General features: G+C 46.5%; 1 protein-coding gene across 2 annotated transcripts in view; it reads right to left on the minus strand.

The window, feature by feature from the left end:
- Positions 1–18,506, minus strand: part of LOC143961317 (galactose-3-O-sulfotransferase 4-like) — a 76,097-nt gene that overhangs the window by 18,962 nt on the left and 38,629 nt on the right. For both annotated transcript variants that reach the window (XM_077470574.1, XM_077470575.1), the window contains exon 2: positions 9,835–9,945. In XM_077470574.1, coding sequence (XP_077326700.1) covers positions 9,835–9,941 — 107 coding nt within the window. In that variant the 5' untranslated portion in view covers positions 9,942–9,945. The remainder of the gene's footprint in view (positions 1–9,834; positions 9,946–18,506) is intronic.

An 18,506-nucleotide genomic window follows, 5' to 3' on the forward strand; every position in this document is an offset into this window, starting at 1 on the left:
CAACTCCGAGGCATGATGTCCTCTAGGGTACAGCTGACTTTTAAAAGTTCCTTGGTGTGGGCCTTTCAACACGTGTGCAGAAGATCGCACCATTGCTGTCTGCAACCTATGTCTGAAGCGGATCAAGCGTGGCCAGAACAGCAGCCACCTGGAGCACCACATGTTTGACCAGACATATGACAACCTGCCATGAAGTCCATTGGCAACAGCACTTGAAAGACCCACAAAGAAAAAGGCAGATTTCTCCTTGCTCCTCATCTGGTATCTCCAACCCTACTATACCTCCAGTCCTCAAAAATCTGCACCGAGAGGATTGAAGGTATAGCAATAGGTGTCCCAAGTACTAGCAGCCAATCTGCTAGCAGTACACCATCAATTGATTTTAGAAGGCAAATTTCCCTACCCCAGTTGCTGAACCATAAAAAGAAATTTGGCATCAGCTGTCCACATGCTCAGTATCTAAATGCTAGCTTGGCCAAATTGCTAGCACTGCAACTGCTTCCTTTTCAGCTGGTAGACTCTGCTCTCTTTTGTGAATTTGTAGAATGTGCTGTACCTCAGTGGCAGGTTCCAAAACACAATTTCTTTTCATGGAAGGCCATTCTGGCTCTCTACCGAGATGTGGAAGGCAATGTTTTGGCATCGATGGACAGGGCGGTCAGCAGTAAAGTTCATATTACCGCTGACTCTTGGTCCAGCAAGGACGTTACCTTTCCTTCACAGCACACTGGTTAACACTGCTGGGAGCTGGGAAGGATGCAGGACAGGGTTTAGTGCTGGAGCTTGTTCAGCCATTACGCCTCCCAAATGCTAGTGGTGATTCTGCCACAGGTCTCTCCTCCAAACCTCCTCCTCCTCTTCTTCCTCTGTAGATTTCTCCTCTGAACCAGCGGTGCTATGTAAGTGTTCAAGGGGCTACGCAAGCAGTCAGGCTAAAAGATGCCATGCAGTGCTTGAGTTGATCTGCCTAGGGGACAGGAGCCACACTGGGGCAGAGATTCTGTCAGCTCTGCAATGGCAGGCTCAGAGGTGATTGACGCAAAAGGCAACTTGAGCCATGAATGGTTGTATGTGTCAATGGCACAACCTTCTCTCTGCCATCTGACAGGGACACTTGACCCATGTTCCACGTTTGGCACATGTCCTAAAGTTGGTGGTGAAGCGGTTCTTGAGCAGCTACCCATGCTTACAGGATCTCCTGAAGCAGGCCAGAAAATTCTGTGGTCATTGCCACCGGTCATACAATGCCAATGCTCGGCTGGCTGACATGCAAAGGGAATGCAATGTGCTCATCAACCGCCTCATTTGTGACATGCCCATCAGGTGGTCCTCAAAGTTGGCAATGCTGCAGCAGTTGCACACACAGCAGAGGGCCATCTCTGTGCAAGTATGGCACCAGGATAGGGTCAGAGGAGCATAACTTATTTTCGCAATGCCAGTGGCTACTGATCAAGGATGCATGCGCTGTCCTGTCACCATCTGAGGAAGCCACGAGAAAGGTGAGCAGCGACAATGCATGCATCAGTGATACTCCCTCTAGTCTTCCTGCTGGAGCACATGCTTCATGGAATCATGGACAAGGCACTTGAGGCAGAAAAGCGGGAAGGAGAGGGGGACTTCCTTTCCTCTCAAGGCCCCCTTTATACACATAGCATTCATGTGGGTCCGCCAAACACACAGCAAGAAGAGGATGAGGATTGGGTCAGCATGGATGTAGAGGATAACACTCAGCAGCAGTCTTCAAGGGATGGTTTTCAGTCCCCAGAGACCCAAGGAGTTGTACATGGCTGGGAGGAGGTAGTTACAGATCACGTGATCCTTAGTGACCCAGAATCAAATCCCTCTGCAAACTTACACTGCATGGCCTACGAAAGGACCCTAGGATTTGTGGTATCACGGAGAGGGATCATTACTGGCTGGCAACCCTTCATGTTACAAGGATTAGGTTGCAGAACTCATCATGCCTTCGCAGAGCATAAAACATCTTCAGGAGGACTTGAAGAAGGGTTTATGCAATGCATTTCCAGACCCTGGGAGGTTACCATTTCCTGGTGCTGGGCAACGTGTTGCTGAAGCTTTGTTAAGTCAGAGGAAGAGCGGCGGAGAAGGTGGCCATCTGAACCATGTCTTTAAAAATGTTTCAGTCCTCAGCGCCAAGGTCTGATCAGTTCAAGCAACCATCACCAACGTCTGCATTATATGGTGCAGGAATATCTAGGGGCAGGAGCAGGCTTGGAGACCTTTCCAACAGAGCATCCATTGGGTTAATGGGTCTTAAGGATGGCCCATTGGCCTGAACTTGCTAAATATGCGGTTAAGCTACTGGCCTGTTTTGCATGCTTTCTGAATGCACGTTCAGTGCTGCTGGAGGGTTTTTAACGGATCAAAGAGTGCGCCTGTCCACAGACTCCGTTGATAGGCTCACAAAATGAAATCAGGTCTTAGATCAGCAGCTATGAAGCACCTGATGCTAATGTAACTGATTGCATTTGCTATGGATGTGGGATCCCTTGAAGACTGCCTATGCTGACTATCCTATTCCTCCTCAATTTTGATGATGCTAGCTTCCAACAATATTTTTGGTTTAGGGCACCGCCACCACAGGGGAATGCAATTACCATTTTTGATATATTAGACAGCAGGGCCAGTTTATGCACCCAACAAAAGTGACTGTGAATGCAGAGTATAGATTTTCGGGGGGGGGGGGGGCGCTATTGTATAGGCATACGGACACCCACCAGGCATGATATTTAAAGGAAGATTTCATTTTTATTGTTTCACGCTAAGCATTATTAACCACCTCTGCCCCGGAATAATTGGCTGCTCAATGACCAGGCCTACTCAATGCGACGCTGTACCCAAACAAAAATGTACATCCTTTTCGCCCCACAAATAGAGTTTGTTTGGTGCCATTTGATCATCTCTGCGGTTTTTATTTGTTGTGCTTTAAACAAAAAACAAAAAAAAAGGAGCGACAATCTTGAAAAAAAAACAAACACAATATTTTGTACTTTTTTTTGCTGTAATAAAAAAAACGTATATTTATTGGTTTGCGCAAAAGTTTGTCTACAAAATAGGGGATAGATTCATAGTATTTTTACGATTTTTTTTTTTTTTCACTAGTAATGGCAGCGATTTTTTATCGAGACTGTGACATTACATCGGACACATTTTTGGGTTGATTGACAATTATATATCAGAGCTATAAAAATGCACCGATTAGTGTCACTGGCAGGGAAGGGGTTCACACTAGGGGACGATCAAGGGGTTAACCCTGTTCCCCATGTGTGTGTTCTAACTGTGGGGGATGGGACTGATTGCAGTAGATGCGAGATTGTGGTTCCCAGCTCTCTCTCCTCACAGAATTGAGGATATAGCTTCATGGAAACACCACAGCACTCTAGTACTCCTCTCAAGAGTCCTAATGCAAACAGCCCGCTGGCTCTTAGGAGGAGTTATACAAATATATAAAAATAGTACGATTGGTGGGCATCAGTCTGGAGCAGTGGCTTTTCTTAGGTAGGCTGTATTTGTATTCAGTCCACCCTAGTGAATACTCACATGTGATGCTGCACCTCCTCCATGATTAAAATAACTAAAATTAAATGAAAGAAAGAAAGAGGAGAGCCAGAAACAGGCTGGCTAGAGTGAAGTGGATGTTCTCCAGCCAGGAAAGGACTAGGGCTCCATTTGACTTATGGTGCACATTGTGAGGAGCTTGCAGTATGCAGTAAAAATCAGAGTAAGCTATTTCAGTACAGGAGTGAAACCTGTACAACTGTGCAAGGATGAAGGCCAAGTCAAGGCTGGAGGTCCACTTTAAGGCCTTTGTTTTTAACTGCATAAAAATAAAGTATATGAAATCTTCTGCTATTCCCACAGCAATGTGACCTGCCTGACCCCCCGATGTATTCTGAATCTAGGGAATGTTCTTTCACATCCACATCTGGACAGAGCGCCCGAAGGTTTGGGAAAAATGTGGAGACTGGCAATGTTTTCAGAAATACATTCGCCCCGAGGCAATGTTCTCTTCACCATCCATCATCATGGAGAGGATGTCAGGGAATCTAGCAAGGTATTTGGCCAGCTGTGTCACTGCAGAACCACTACGGTGGAACGACTGCCTAATTCATGTTTTCAGATGTACATTTAAAAGATCAACCTAAAAGTCGATCTAATCCCAAATCACTGAGTTCTCATATAAGCGTCAACATGGCATTGCGATTTTCAAGCTATGCAGCCTTTATTAAAATAAATAAATAAAACGCTGTTAATTCTGCCATTAGAACCCTTGTTCAGACACAGTGGGATTTACTAAAACTAGAGAGTGCAAAATCTGGTGCAGCTGTGTGCAGAAACCAATCAGCTTCCAGGTATTATCAAATGATGAATTCATTCACTTATTCATCACTTGATGATTTTTAATTCACACCTTTCTATACATTTTCACATTGCCTACTTTTTCACCATAATTCAATCACCCTTTCTATATCATTTTCACTTCAGTTCCAAGTCCTATATCCCCCTCCATTCACAATTTTTCACTGGTCCACCATTTTGTGGTTTCGCAAGTCCACAAAGAGAGAGAGAGAGAGAGAGACGGCGCCCCCCAAGTGCAGTGATAAATAAGCTTAAATTTATTAAAATGGGTTAAAAACACTCACATTAAAACAGTGGTGTAAAGGCACATCAGACATACAGGGTTTCTTCCGTATATCCCTTTGAGACACAGATCATGAGGGCTGTAGTGCACAGATCTCGGCATCTGTCCTTTAGCCAGTAATGGATGACCCTGTCCGTTTCATGGCGATTTCGGAATGGTCGGAGCGGTGCAGGTCAGTGTAGTGCCCTTTGCTTGATACTCTACAGATTCTGTGTCTTCCGCATGCGCAGTACGGGGCGGACGAAGCTTCGGAAAATCTCCGGAGTTGAACGGCGCCTGCGCCGTGAGTGGAGGTGGTGGCCCCACCATCCAAGCGGACATAGGGTTGTGAATATTAGAGGGCCCCTCGCGGGCGAGCTTCGCTCGCCACGCTTCGGGCTTGGCCTCGCTGCGCTCGGCTCTTTTATATTCCTACTCTATGTCCACTTGGATAGTGGGGATGGAACCTGGACTTACGCGCAGGCGCCGTTCATCCTCGGCAATTTTCGGAATCTGTGTACTGCGCATGCGCAGTACACAGCGGACACTATCGGATAGGGGACCTTATATGACAAGACACCGGGCCGTATACGAGGTAAGAGATACGTCATAAGCAGAAAAAAAAAATGTGCATAATGAGAGACGGTGGCCGTGGAGACAGATTTTGCGTGGTGGCATACTATGAATCAGCATCAGAAGGAATAGGCTACATGCGCAATGGCTGAAACTGAATGGACATCAGAGAAAAGGGCAAGGAACATACAAATGTGTGTACGTAATCAAATGGTATGAGGCTAGATTTAAAAAAATGGGAGGATGGAATAATACATATAAAGAATATGTAAAAAATAAATAAAAAATAATAAAGAAATATAAAAAAAGAATTAAAAAAAAAGTAATAATAATAGTAGTAGAAAAAATTGTAACAGTGGGGAGTGAAAAATTAGGTTTATAGGAGCGTGTAGAAAATAAGGACCGCTGATATAGGACGCATAAATACACAAACCTAGATATAAAAATAGGTATATACCTATTTTTGCCCTACTTTATTTACCCAGATTCCAGTTCATCATGATTGGTAGTTCCCCCCCAATAAATTTTGTCCAATTGTTATGCTGCATAAAAAAGTTATTTTATCGTTTATGCCTTTGGGCAACTATATTTTTCTCTGATCAATCTGCTAATTAAATGATAGATACCCTCCTGACGAAGTGGCTACTGTCCACGAAACTAGTTGAGAGAGATGCCACCTGTTATCAATTGTCCCGCTGTGATTCTCCCCTTCCGGGGTTAAATTATTTTGGTGAGATAGAGAGAGATATAGATCTATCTATATCTACAAACACTTACTGCTACCATGTTTTAATCTGTAATTGATACTTTTTCTGCACCAATAAAATCTTTTGTATTTTTTTTTATATATTCACATTTTATTTCCTTACTGTACCACGATAGTCCAATTGCCCCCATGTCCTTGTGGCAGCCTGGTTGGGGACTAGGCTCCCAATCCCTTTATCTCTAGATTCCTGGATGATGGTACACGTTGAATTATCTTTACCTTTAGCAATTTATTACAGAGGCCACACTTATTTTTTTCCCCCAGGTATTATTGTCAAAGCGTAATAGAACAATCTGAAGTTAGAAGCCGATTGGCTCCCATGCACAGCTTCACCAGATTTTGCACTCTCCAGTTTTAGTAAATCAACCCCTTTCTGTTAAAGAGGAGGACCAGCTGAAGGGGAAAAAAAAAAAAGTCAGCAGCTACAAAACACACGCCAGTCCCATTGAGGTAATCAGGAAGTGAATTGTTGCGGCTTTACTGCCTGGCTCCCTAGTGCACATGCGCGAGTCGCACTGCATGTCGTAAGTGGTCCCTGTTATCTCCTGGGACCTGTGTGTTTCCCAGGAGACGACGGGGGTACGTCTATAAACTTCGGGGTGAGTCTATTCCCGGAAGTGTATAATACAGGTATCTGCACCCCCTCCCCCCTGAAAGGGGCCAATTATGGCACCGGAGAGGGGGTGGAATCACTTTTCGGTGGAACTCCGCTTTTAGTAATGACAATTGATTTAAAATGCAAGTCAAGGCAAAAAGAAAATCCCCTCCCCAAACACAAAATTTGAAAGGGGGGGGGGGGAATAAATATTGTTTAACCACTTGCAGACCAGCCGCTGCAGTTATACTGTGGCAGGTTGGCTCGGCTGCGCAAATTGCCATAGGTGTACGTCGGGCTCATACACGGCGATTTGTGGGGGGTGCGCATGCTCCCATTGGCCAGCGGAGGAGCCAATGAGCAGACTCGATATCCGCCGCCCACCTGCAGTGACAGAACGGGGATGTGCCTGTGTCAACAAGGTAGATCTCTATTCTGACGGGGGGGGGGGGGGGGGGGGGGGGTAGTTCACACAGATCCTGTCTTTCTGCTATGCATAAAGCCATCATGCTATGGTCTGTGTGCTGTCCCAGTGAGCCCTTCCCCCATACAGTTAGAACACACAGTGAGGGAACACAGGTAACTGATCGCCCTTGATGTTAACCCCTTCCCTGCCAGTGTCATTAGTACAATAACCGTGCATATTTTGAGCACCGATCACTGTAATGTCACTGGTTTTCAAAAAAAATAAATAAAAAAGGTGTAGAAAATGTGCGTGTCCGATCTGTCTGTCGCAATGTCGCAGTCCTGCTAAAATAAAAATATCACTGATCGCCACAATTACTAGTAAAAAAGAAAACATACCGCAAATCTATCCCCTATTTTGTAGACGTGGTACCTTTTGCGCAAACCAATCAATATATGCTTGGGATTTTTTTTTACCAAAAATATGTATATTGATGAATACATTTGTTTTTTTTCCCCCCCTTTACATTTTTTGGGCATGTTTTATAGCAGAAAATAAAATATTTCCTTTTTTTTTTTTTTCAAAAGCGTTGCTCTATTTTTCATTGCAGCATAAAAAATTAAAACCATAGAGGTGATCAAATACCACCAAAAGAAAGCTGTATTTGTGGGGAAAAAAAATCTATTTTGTTTCATCAATTTTGTGTACATTGTCGCACGACCACGCAATTTTCAGTTAAAGCGGGGTTAATCCTTCGGGTGCTGAAGTGGTTAATGAAAAAGAAGGGAATATTTTAAACATAGTTATAAAGATGGGGGAGCACAAGTTGGCATCTCATCTTGCTGCCCCCACCACTTCAGTGTCCAATCATGGGCTGGAATAGGTGCCAGACCAGGTTGTAATGCCTAACTGCAGTGTAGCCTGTAGGTAACTCTGGAGGTTTGATGGGGGTGTCTGGATTCCAAGGGTGCCTGGAAAGTATATACACACACACACACACACACACACTGCAATTGGTAACACATTTAGACCCCTTCCACACCGAGCCATATAGTTGGCGGTAAAACGCTGCTAGTGGCTGAGAAAGAGTTAAAAACGCCCGCAATGCACCGCAATAGCAGCGTTTTGCCGGCGGTATAGCCATGCTGCCCCATTGATTTCAATGGGGAGCAGCGGTGGAGGAGCGGTAAACACACCGCTCCAAAGAAGCTGCTGGCAGAACTTTTCTCTGACGTCCTGCCAGCGCACCGCTCCAGTGTGAAGGCCCTCGGGGCTTTCACACTGTAGACAATGGAGCAGCTGTTTGAGGGCGGATTGCAGGCGCCATTTTTAATGCTACAGCACCTGCAAAACACCCTTGGTGTGAAAGGGGTCTAGATATAAATCAGGCTGCCTGATATGCAACAGATTTTATATTTATTTGAGACCCCTGCACCTGTAAGTAGTCAACTGCGACAGTTCAGGCAAGTCTGAGACTTACTTTTTACTGGAGATGGGACTTCACCCAGCCAGAGCAACCCCCCACCCACACACACACACACACACACACACACACACACACACACACTTAGCAAGCATCAGCTAGGCACACAGTTAACCCTTTGATCGCTCCTAATGTTAACCCCTTCCCTGCCAGTGTCATTAGTACAGTAACAATCAGGGCCGACTTTAATCTTGACTGGACCCTGGGCACACATTTTCTTGGGCTCACCCAAATCCACGTAACTATTTACAGCCAGCGCGGATTCAAGGGGCAGCTGCTTTGGGCCCCACAACAATGACCGGGCCCAGGGCAGCTGCCCCTTTTGCCCTGTGTTAAAGATAGCCCTGGTAACAGTGCATATTTTTAGCACTGATCACTGTATTAGTGTCAATGGTCTCCAAAAAAATAAATAAAAAAAAAAGTGTCAGGTGTCCTATTTGTCAGGCACAATGTCACAGTAAAAAAAAAAAAAAAAAAAAATTCTATATAAATATGTAGCTGAATACATTTTTGGCCTACATTGATGAATACATTTGATTTACTCCAACTTTTTTTTTTTTTTCTTTATATTGGATGTGTTTTACAGCATAAAAGTAAAAAAATAATCCCCCCCCAAAAATTGTCTGTCTTTTTTTTTTGTTTATAGCACAAAAAAAAAAAAAAAAAAAAAAACACAGAGGTGATCAACGATCACTAAAAGAAAGCTCTATTTGTGGGTGGGGGGGGGGGGGTGGGGCTGGGGGACAATTTTATTTGGGTACAGCATCACACAGCCACGCAATTGTTAATCTAACGTAGTGTTATTGGCAGAAATGGCCTGGTCTTTAAGGGGGCAAAACCTTCCAGGACTGAAGTGGTTAAGGAGAGGTCAGGGGCAGGTTTTACTCTGTTGCAGTGCTATAGATCAGCAGAGGGAGACATTTCCGGGAATGTCAGATACCTGACCTCAACTGAGCGACATGAGTCCTTCTGTTGCCTTTACGCCACTACTGGTTTGGTATCCTGGGGAGGTGTGTGAGAAGTAAAGAGGACATCAAAAAGAGACAGTCCTGACTTTTTTACATTTTGGATTGTGTGGAGATTGGCATTGGATGTTAACCTTTTCCAAACCATGCAAAGCATTTATGCAGAGGCAGCTAGAGTGGACCTTAATACCTATCTGCCCAGTGTGGAGGTTTTGTGCTGGGAGCACACTGTCCGAGCAGTCATGGCTATCTCTTCAGCATAGCTTCTGATTGGGAGCCAGTAGGATGTGCTCCTAACCATGTGAACACTGTGGAAGCCAATCACATTTAAAGGGCTGCAGAAGGTGGCATGAAGGGGCTGACCATACCAAGAATAAAAGCCATAGACAAAATGAGGCACTCACCTTTTCGGGAAATGGATGCCCAGTAGCTGTATGGTAAGTCCAATGGCCATCAGCACGACAAGGCCAAACCCCATCACTTGTATCCGGCAAACTTGACCCAACCTCATTCTCCTGCCAAGAAAATGAGCACATGTGAGGTTTAAAGGCAGAGAGGCTGCACATGTTTCAAATTCCAGCTAAGGTGGAGGCCTAATTACAGGCTGTTCCAGTGATTGAGTGATTAGAGACTAAGGCAGATGTGGCCTCAGAAAGCGCAGGATCTTCCCCCAGAGGGGACAGGGATATTAATCACCCCATACAGCTGCTTAAACAGAAATTGTTGGATTCTTATTGTCAAATTGTCCTGAAAATGAATGTTGTGCCTTGCACATTTTTAATTGCTTGCTCTGCTGTGATGGCCATGCTTCATAGACCTGATTTATATAGGGCTCCCTATAGACATCTTTACAAGCTGACCCTCCAGCTGTATTTTCTTAAAGGGTGAGAACATCCTGTGCCCGTATCTCAACTAGGGTTGCCATCTCATCCCTTTAAACCCGAACACATATGAATTACACAAGTTCTGAGGCTAATTTAATGCAGATAAGGCACCAAGTGAGTTTAATTACCACCGAACCACCGAATTACCACTGAACCGCAGAACCTGTGTGATTTAATATGTGTTCGATTTTAAAGGGTTTCGCTGGTAACCATAATCTCAACTGTACAAGAGAACACACAGATTTTCTCCAAACATATGCGGGCTCTGGTCTTTTAGGGCTCATTTTACACTTGTGTTCTACCACCCCCCTCCAAAAAACAATCCACAGTGGATCGCTTTTCAGAAGTTTCTGTCAGATGGTAATATGTTGCCTCTTGGATGCCTGTTTTAAACCCAGAAAGCCTGCAAAACTGCGCTGCAGACAAGTGCTTAACCCTTTCACGCCTAAGTCTATTTCTGACATTTGTTGCTTGCAAGTTAAAATTAATATTTTTTGTTAGAAAATTACCCCCATACATTTTTTTTATATATATATATATATATATATATATATAGACCCTAGAGGGAAAAAAATGGCGATTGTTTCAAATTTTTTTATGACACACGGTATTTGCATGAAAAAAAAAAATAAAAAATTTCATGAATTAAAAAAATACTAATAAAAACAGTAAAGTCAGCCTGATTTATTTAAATAATGTGAAAGATGTTACGCCGAGTAAATAGATACCTAACATGTCACGCTTTGAAACTGTGCACACTCGTGGAATGCCAAAAAACTACGGTACTTAGAAACCTCCATAGGCTACGCGGTAAAAAAAAATTTAACAGTTACCAGGTTAGAGCTATTTTTCTAGAATTATTTCTCTCTCTCTCTCTAACGATCACGGTGATACCTCACATGTGTGATTTGAATACTGTTTACATTTACGCGGGTGACTTACGTATGCGTTTTCTTTGCTTGAAGGGGCGCTTTAAATTTTCTTTTATTTATTTTTTATTTTATTTTTGTCCCTTTTTAAAAAAATAAATAAAAATCTGATTACTTTTATTGCTGTCACAAGGAATGGGGTATCCACTTGTCCCATTGATTAAAAAGCACTATATGCGGAGGGGCGTGTCCGGATGTAAGAGAGAGCGGACGTGTGTCTGGGGAGCTCCGGCCGTCCGATTCATCATCCTATGCCATCCTGCTCAGCTGTCGGCCCAAACTGAAAGATTTTCTGGCCAGAGGAACTACTGCCCTACTGTGCTTTACCCTGCGGGGAAATTGTGGAGTGAGGGGACCGTGGAGCCCAGGATTCGGCCGCTCATCCTCCTCGTGCCGGACGCCATCTTCCCGGCCTGTGCGGGACAATCGGGGCTGATCCGAGGCCTGTGGGAGAGGTAGGCAGCTCCTCTCCATCCATCCATTGCCCCCTTGTGTCCCTGGACTTTCCTGTTTTTCCGGGGAAGGCCGGCGCTGAGTTTTGGGCCTGCGGCCTAGCGCGGCCTAGTGAAGCCTGCCGCGGACCGGACTTTCCTGGACGGCCGGCCGGCGGGGGAGCGCCGCGATCGGCCAGCGGAGCGGCGGAGGGGGCTGTTGGCTGGTGGGGGACCCTCACCTGCATGATCATCCTGGGGGGGGCTGTGGAGACATCATAATTGCCCCGGCCTAGCCTGGCCTAACGCAGCCTGGGAGTCCATTTTAGCCCTTACCCTGTGGCTGGAGGTGGAGTGCTGTGGTCGGCCTGATCCCTGCAATTTTCTAACCGGCTCCCTTGCTCTCTTCCTGGACACTGCTACCCCTTTTAGGGGGGCTGTTCTGGTGCACAGTCTGAGAGTCCCAGCAATCACCCTTCTCTGACAAGCATTGCATCCATCCATCCAGCTCCCTGGGCCCTGTCATATAGTGTCACTGACTGAGCCTTGCTGCCGTGGGCTTGCAACTGTGAGGAGCGGAGGCCCACGGACGCCTGCAGCCCACATCCCTTCATGGGCCCTAAACACCGGCCTAAGAGCTCTTCTGCACTGAGCTGTCCTGCTCCTGATCCACCCGCTCAACCAGATCCCTCTCTTATTGGGAGGGTGCAGTCGCTGCTTGCGGAATTGGCCATGGAGTCTGGTTCTTCCTCCGGGGTGGCTTTGCCTGTCCCTTCATCCCAGGACGGTACTGCGGTGATACTAGCTGCTATTGAACAGAGTAAAACCTCTATGCTGGTAAGAATGGACCACCTTGCAGAAGAATGTAATCTTATTAGGAATGACCTGGACAAGATCAGGGGCAGGCTGACTGAATCAGAATCACGTATCTCTGCCGCTGAGGACCTTACGGCTACCCACACCACCAATATAGCGGACTTGCAACGCACGGTGCAACTGCTCGTCGCTAAGGCTGATGATGCGGAGAACAGAGCACGACGCAACAATATCCGTGTCTTAGGTCTGCCGGAGGGGGAGGAGGGTGACCGACCAGCGGAGTTTGCTGAGGACTTTTTCAAGAAGCTGTTGAGCCTCCCGGAAGTCTCCCCGACATATGTTGTCGAGCGTGCTCATCGGGTTCCTACAGGACGTTACATCCCAGGGGCAAATCCCCGACCCTTCCTGGTCCGCTTTTTGAACTTTAGGGACCGGGATAGAATCCTTTCCGCAGCTCGTAAGCTCCCTTCTCTACCATATGGAAACTCCTCCATCCTACTGTTCCCGGATTTCTCGGCTGACTTGCAGCGCAAGAGGAGATCCTTTAATGATGTCCGCAGGCGCCTACGGGAAAAGGATATTAAATACAGTATGTTATACCCCAGTCGCCTTCGGGTGCCTTATAATGGATCGGTGAAATTCTTTGACACGCCTGAGGAAGCCAATGACTGGCTGATCACTCTACGTTGATTTTCTACAGCTATCCCTACGTTGATGGGGGGTACTAATTGTCTGGATTATTATCCTGTCATGGGCTCCCGGCCTTTTTCTTTTTGTTTTTTGTTTTTGCTGGCGGGTTGTTGATACTGCTGCTGCGGAACTCACGGGATATTACTTACCCACTGGATGGGTGGGCGTTTTTTTCATCCTTCCTGCCAGCGGATGGCGTACTGACCTCCGCCTCTCCTAGGGCGCCTGCGGTGCTTTGCCAATGCTCGAGCTGATCCATCCTGACTCCGCTTTGTTTTTTGTTTTTTGTTTTTTTGTTTTTTTAGTTACAGGTCTTGTCTTTTTGGCTACTTCCTTTTAGCTCGGAGCTCCCCGGGCGCGGGACACTTGAGGACTTATCAGTTCTTCCCCTCATTACAGGGTTTTTTGACCTGGACAGGTGTAAGCGGCTTAGAGTGGCCGCTGCTTCGGAACTTTTTTTGTTTTAAAGTCTGGAGGTTTAAGTTTTGGTTAGGTTTTGGGTATCAAACTGGCCATGTTTTTTAGTGCCCAATTGTTTTTTGTTTTTCCCCAATTGGGGCACTCTTGGCCGGTAGGGAGTTGTGGGTTTTCCTTTTTTCCTCTCTTTTGTTATTTTAATTTCCCTTGTTTTCTTCTCTTTTTTTTCAATGTGCACTCTGAATCCACTGTTTATCGCATCTGTTCTGTATGCTTTACTTCCATGTGTCATGCTCACTGGCGGGTTACGGGGTTATGGTGTAGGTATTGCTATGTTATAACATGTTCCCAGCTGTTTCAATGGATTTGAGATTGGTGTCTTGGAATGTTCGGGGTCTTAATGATAAGGTTAAAAGGGCCCTGATGTTTAAATACCTGAATAGTCATAGACCCCATGTCCTTTTTCTCCAGGAGACTCACCTTCTGGGGAACAAAATACTAGCATTACGCAGGCCCTGGGTGAGACAAGCGTTCCATGCTACGTATTCTAGCTATGCGAGGGGTGTGGCCATCTTGCTAAGTAAGTCTTTGGCTTATAAAGTTGTTCACCTGCACACTGATCAAGGGGGCAGATTCCTTATCCTGTTATTAGAGATTGAACAGGTGGTTTATGCCTTTGTTAATGTATACCTGCCCCCCCCCTTCCATCCGCAGATCTTGTATAGGATTAGTGAACTGCTGGCTCCCCTCCAATTCTCCAGGTTGTATATAGCAGGGGATTTTAATTCCATCTTGGATCCATCTCTGGATTCGTCCAACCCAAATAGGGCATTTTCGCCAGAGCTACTGCAATGGGCTCAAACTTTTAACTATACTGAGATCTGGAGATGGAAGCATGCGGGTGCTAGGGCTTACTCTTTCCACTCTCTCACACATAAATCGGGCTCCAGGATAGACATGGCCTTCGGCAACTCTGGGGCCCTGACATCGGTGAGGGGGGCACTGTATTTGCCTGCAGGTCTCTCTGATCATGCACCTTTGGAGGTTACCTTACAGTTGTCGAACGTCAGAGGTAATGCTTGTTGGCGCCTGGCGCCCAAATGGCTGCAGGATTTGCGGGTGGAGGAGGAGGTCACCCCTAAACTGAAACAATACTGGGAGTTGAACGAAGGTTCTACCTCGGCACAGATGGTTTGGGACGCCTTTAAGGCCAACACCAGAGGAGAATATATTTCAGCTATCAAGGCGGTCCGCTCTGAGCTGTCGTCCCAGTTGCGGACGCTCGAGGGGGGCGAGGCTGAGGCGGCTGAGGCGTTTTCCGACTCGCCGACCTTGGAGCGCTTTACTCGATTGGCTGACTCACGGCGGGCCTTGTCCCTTCACCTTGCTGAGGCTACTCACTTAGATTTGAAGTCCCTGGCGGGGAAAATCTTTGAATCCGGGGACAAAAACAGTAAGCTTCTTGCGAATTTAGTGGCTGATTCTAAATTTCAGACAGTGGTTTCGGAGCTCCGAGGGTCGGATGGTCAGTTAGTGTCCGCACCTGATCAGATACTTACTGAATTTAAAACCTTTTATGAAAAACTGTATGCAGCAGTCCCAGGGGGATCGGTGGAGGAGCAGAGGGAGTTTCTTTCCTCTCTGGATTTGCCCACTCTATCACAAGAGGATTGTGCATTTCTAGACCAGGATTTTACCTTGGAGGAAATAGAAGAGGCAATTTGCTCGTTCCCTGGCGGGAAGACACCTGGACCCGATGGCCTACCTGGCGAGTGGTACAGGTTGTACGCCCCGCTGGTCGCTCCCAAATTGTTGAAAGTGTTCTCTGACAGCAAAACTCAGATGGCACTCCCTCCGTCCATGTATCAAGCACACATAGTGCTTATCCCCAAGCCTGGCAAGGATGTCTCCCTTTGTGCCTCCTATAGACCGATTTCCCTGCTAAATTTTGACCTGAAGATTTTGACAAAAATGCTGGCCACCAGGTTACGAACGGTCCTGCCCTCCCTGATTGATATAGACCAGACCGGATTTATGCCAGGGAAGTCCACAGATATAAATTTGCGAAGAGTTTTTACTCATTTGCAGTTGCCAACCACTGAGTCTTCCACGAGGGTAATAGTGTCATTGGATATCGAAAAAGCTTTCGATTCTGTGGCATGGCAGTTTATGTCCCTGGTGCTGGAGGTTATGGGTTTTGGAGAGGAATTTCGTAAATGGATTCACGTTTTATATAGGGAGCCCTTGGCACAGATTAAGATAGGCGGCGCCTTGTCGGCACCTTTCGCGGTTCGGAGGGGAACGAGGCAGGGTTGCCCATTGTCACCGGCTCTTTTTGCCCTGGCGATGGAGCCGCTTGCGTCGGCCCTCAGGAGGGCGGAGGGGGTTCGTGGGATACGGGTGGGTTCCATACACGAAAAGGTAGCTTTATATGCAGACGATCTCATACTTTTTTTAAGTGACCCTGCCCAGTCTCTCCGGGAGACACTACTCATTCTTTCCCACTTCACTGAGTGTTCAGGGTTGAAGGTAAATTGGGATAAGTCTCAAATCATGCCCATAGACAGGGAGGCTAAGGCGGCAGCGGATCCCGACCTACCATTGGTGTGGACGGACACAATCAAATACTTGGGGATTTATATCTCCTCCTCTACCTCTGATTTTTGTGCCCTTAATTTGGATCCATTGGTGCAGAAGATGAGGACTAGACTGAAGGCATGGTCACATCTCCCTCTCACCTTGATTGGGAGGATTAATTTATTTAAGATGAAGCTTTTACCTGCCTTCCTCTATGTTCTCAGACATGCTCCGATCTGGATTCCCAAAAAAATATTCAGCATGATCAATTCTCTCCTGGTGTCGTTTCTCTGGGGCGCGGGTCAGCCGAGGTTTCGACTGGCGGTGTTGCAGAGGCCTTGGGGGGAGGGTGGTTTGGCGTGCCCGGACCTACACTCCTATTATATGGCGGCCCTTCTGTCCCATGCCCACAATTGGCTGGTTTCGGATGAGTCCAATGCAGCGGTGGTTCTGGAGGCGGCGTGGTTGGGGTCGTATGAAGCACTGAGAAACTTGATGTATCGTGGTCTTCGGGCCCCATTCCCTCTTACTGCCGCAATGCGAGCGGTTGTGAGGGCATGGAACGTAGCTAGCTCGATGCGCCCCGTACCTTTGGGGCACATCTCCCCGCATAGTCCTCTTTGGTTTAACCCAAACTTACCGGAATTTGGTTCTGTTCCTGATCCGGGTGTGTGGGCCAACAGGGGTATCAAATATCTCGAGCAACTTTGTTTTGAGGGTAAAATACAGACCTTTGACAGGCTGAAGCAACAGTACGCTTTGCCTAACTCACATTTATTCAGATTCCTGCAACTTAACCATGCCTTTCGAACACAGTTTGGAAATGCCCCAGTGGCGTTCTACACTTCGAGGCTAGAAACACTACTCAGGGATGATGATCTCTCTAAACCTCTGTCGGCCATATACAAGGTTTTGCTCCCGAATGTTCACACCGGTCTCGAAATCCTGAGGGCAAAGTGGGAGGCGGATTCCTCCTCTTTGGACACAGAGGACTGGGAGGACGTCTGGGAGTACCCTTTCTTGCAGTTAGTGTCAGCCAGGGATAGATTAGTGCAATTTAAAATAGTGCATAGGATATATTATACTCCGCAACGTCTCCATAGAATCTACCCGTCTGTCCCTGCCTCCTGTTGGAGATGCAACTCACTCTCAGCGGATTTTATACATGTATTCTGGGGCTGTCCTCAAATAGCTAATTTTTGGGTGGAGGTGACTAACTTTATTCGGTCGGTTACCACCGTAACGGTACCTCTGTCTGTTGAAATATGTCTTTTGGGTTTGGTCGGATCGCTGGCCCCACGCCGAGCGCTCAGGACACTCCTGGGATTATTGTTATACTATGCCCGTAAATCTATTGTTCTTAAGTGGAAGGCTCCATTGGCCCCCTCTATAAATTTTTGGAAGAGTTTAGTGAACACGGCTCTTCCACTGTACAAGGCCACCTATCTTTCACGTGGCTGCGGAGCTAAATTTCATAAAGTATGGGATATCTGGACGGAGTCAAGAGACACCAATGCTGACTCGAGTGCCGACTGACAAGGTTTCATTAGGACTTAGTGGTGGCGTTCTAGGGTATTAACATGTCTGTAGCCCTGGGTCCTCCGTACAGGGGCGGTGAGGGGTTGGTTGGGGGGGTGGGGGTTTGCATGTTTCCTCCTGGGATGGCCTATGGCCTGCAGTAGAGTATGAGTGAACTAGAAGATTGTCCTGAGCAAGTGAGCAGTGGTGCTAGAGTGTACAGTGGGGGGGGGGGGGGGGGTTTGTTTTTTTTTTTTTTTTTTTTTTTTTTCTCTTTCTTTGGTTGTATACGCCGGTGGCGGTTATTGGGGGGGGGGGGGGTTGTTTGTTATTGTTGACTCAGGGGGTTGTAGTAGTAATCAGCCTGGGTATGCCCAATAGGCTGTAAGTTGTTCTATGTTTTAATTGCAAACTCAATAAAAAGAATTAAAAAAAAAAAAAAAAAGCACTATATGCTCTGCTCGACATGTTTCGCGATTACAAAACCGCTTCCTCAGGAGCTTCTATGCGATATAAAGAGAAAAACAGTATATATAATTTATAGGCCTATTTGTACAGTACCGTACAGAAAATTACATCTTATCCATGTTATATGTCATATTGGAACTCACTACTCTTAACATTTGGTGCTCTTCGTGCAAACCCCATGTCAGGAAAGGCTGCCACTGCTGTCCCCATGGACCACCATATACCACTGCCAAGAGGGACAAAGAAGGCAAAGCCCCTCAACGGATCCCCACAAAGCGGGGGGGGAGGGGAAGGGAAGAGAAAGGGGGACAGGAAAGGGAGGGGAAGGAAAGGTCTGAATGTAGCC

This window comes from Lithobates pipiens, unplaced genomic scaffold (genome assembly GCF_037356315.1).
Source record: "Lithobates pipiens isolate NorthernLeopardFrog02 unplaced genomic scaffold, aLitPip1_a1.2 Scaffold_8, whole genome shotgun sequence".
Lineage (NCBI taxonomy): Eukaryota > Metazoa > Chordata > Amphibia > Anura > Ranidae > Lithobates > Lithobates pipiens.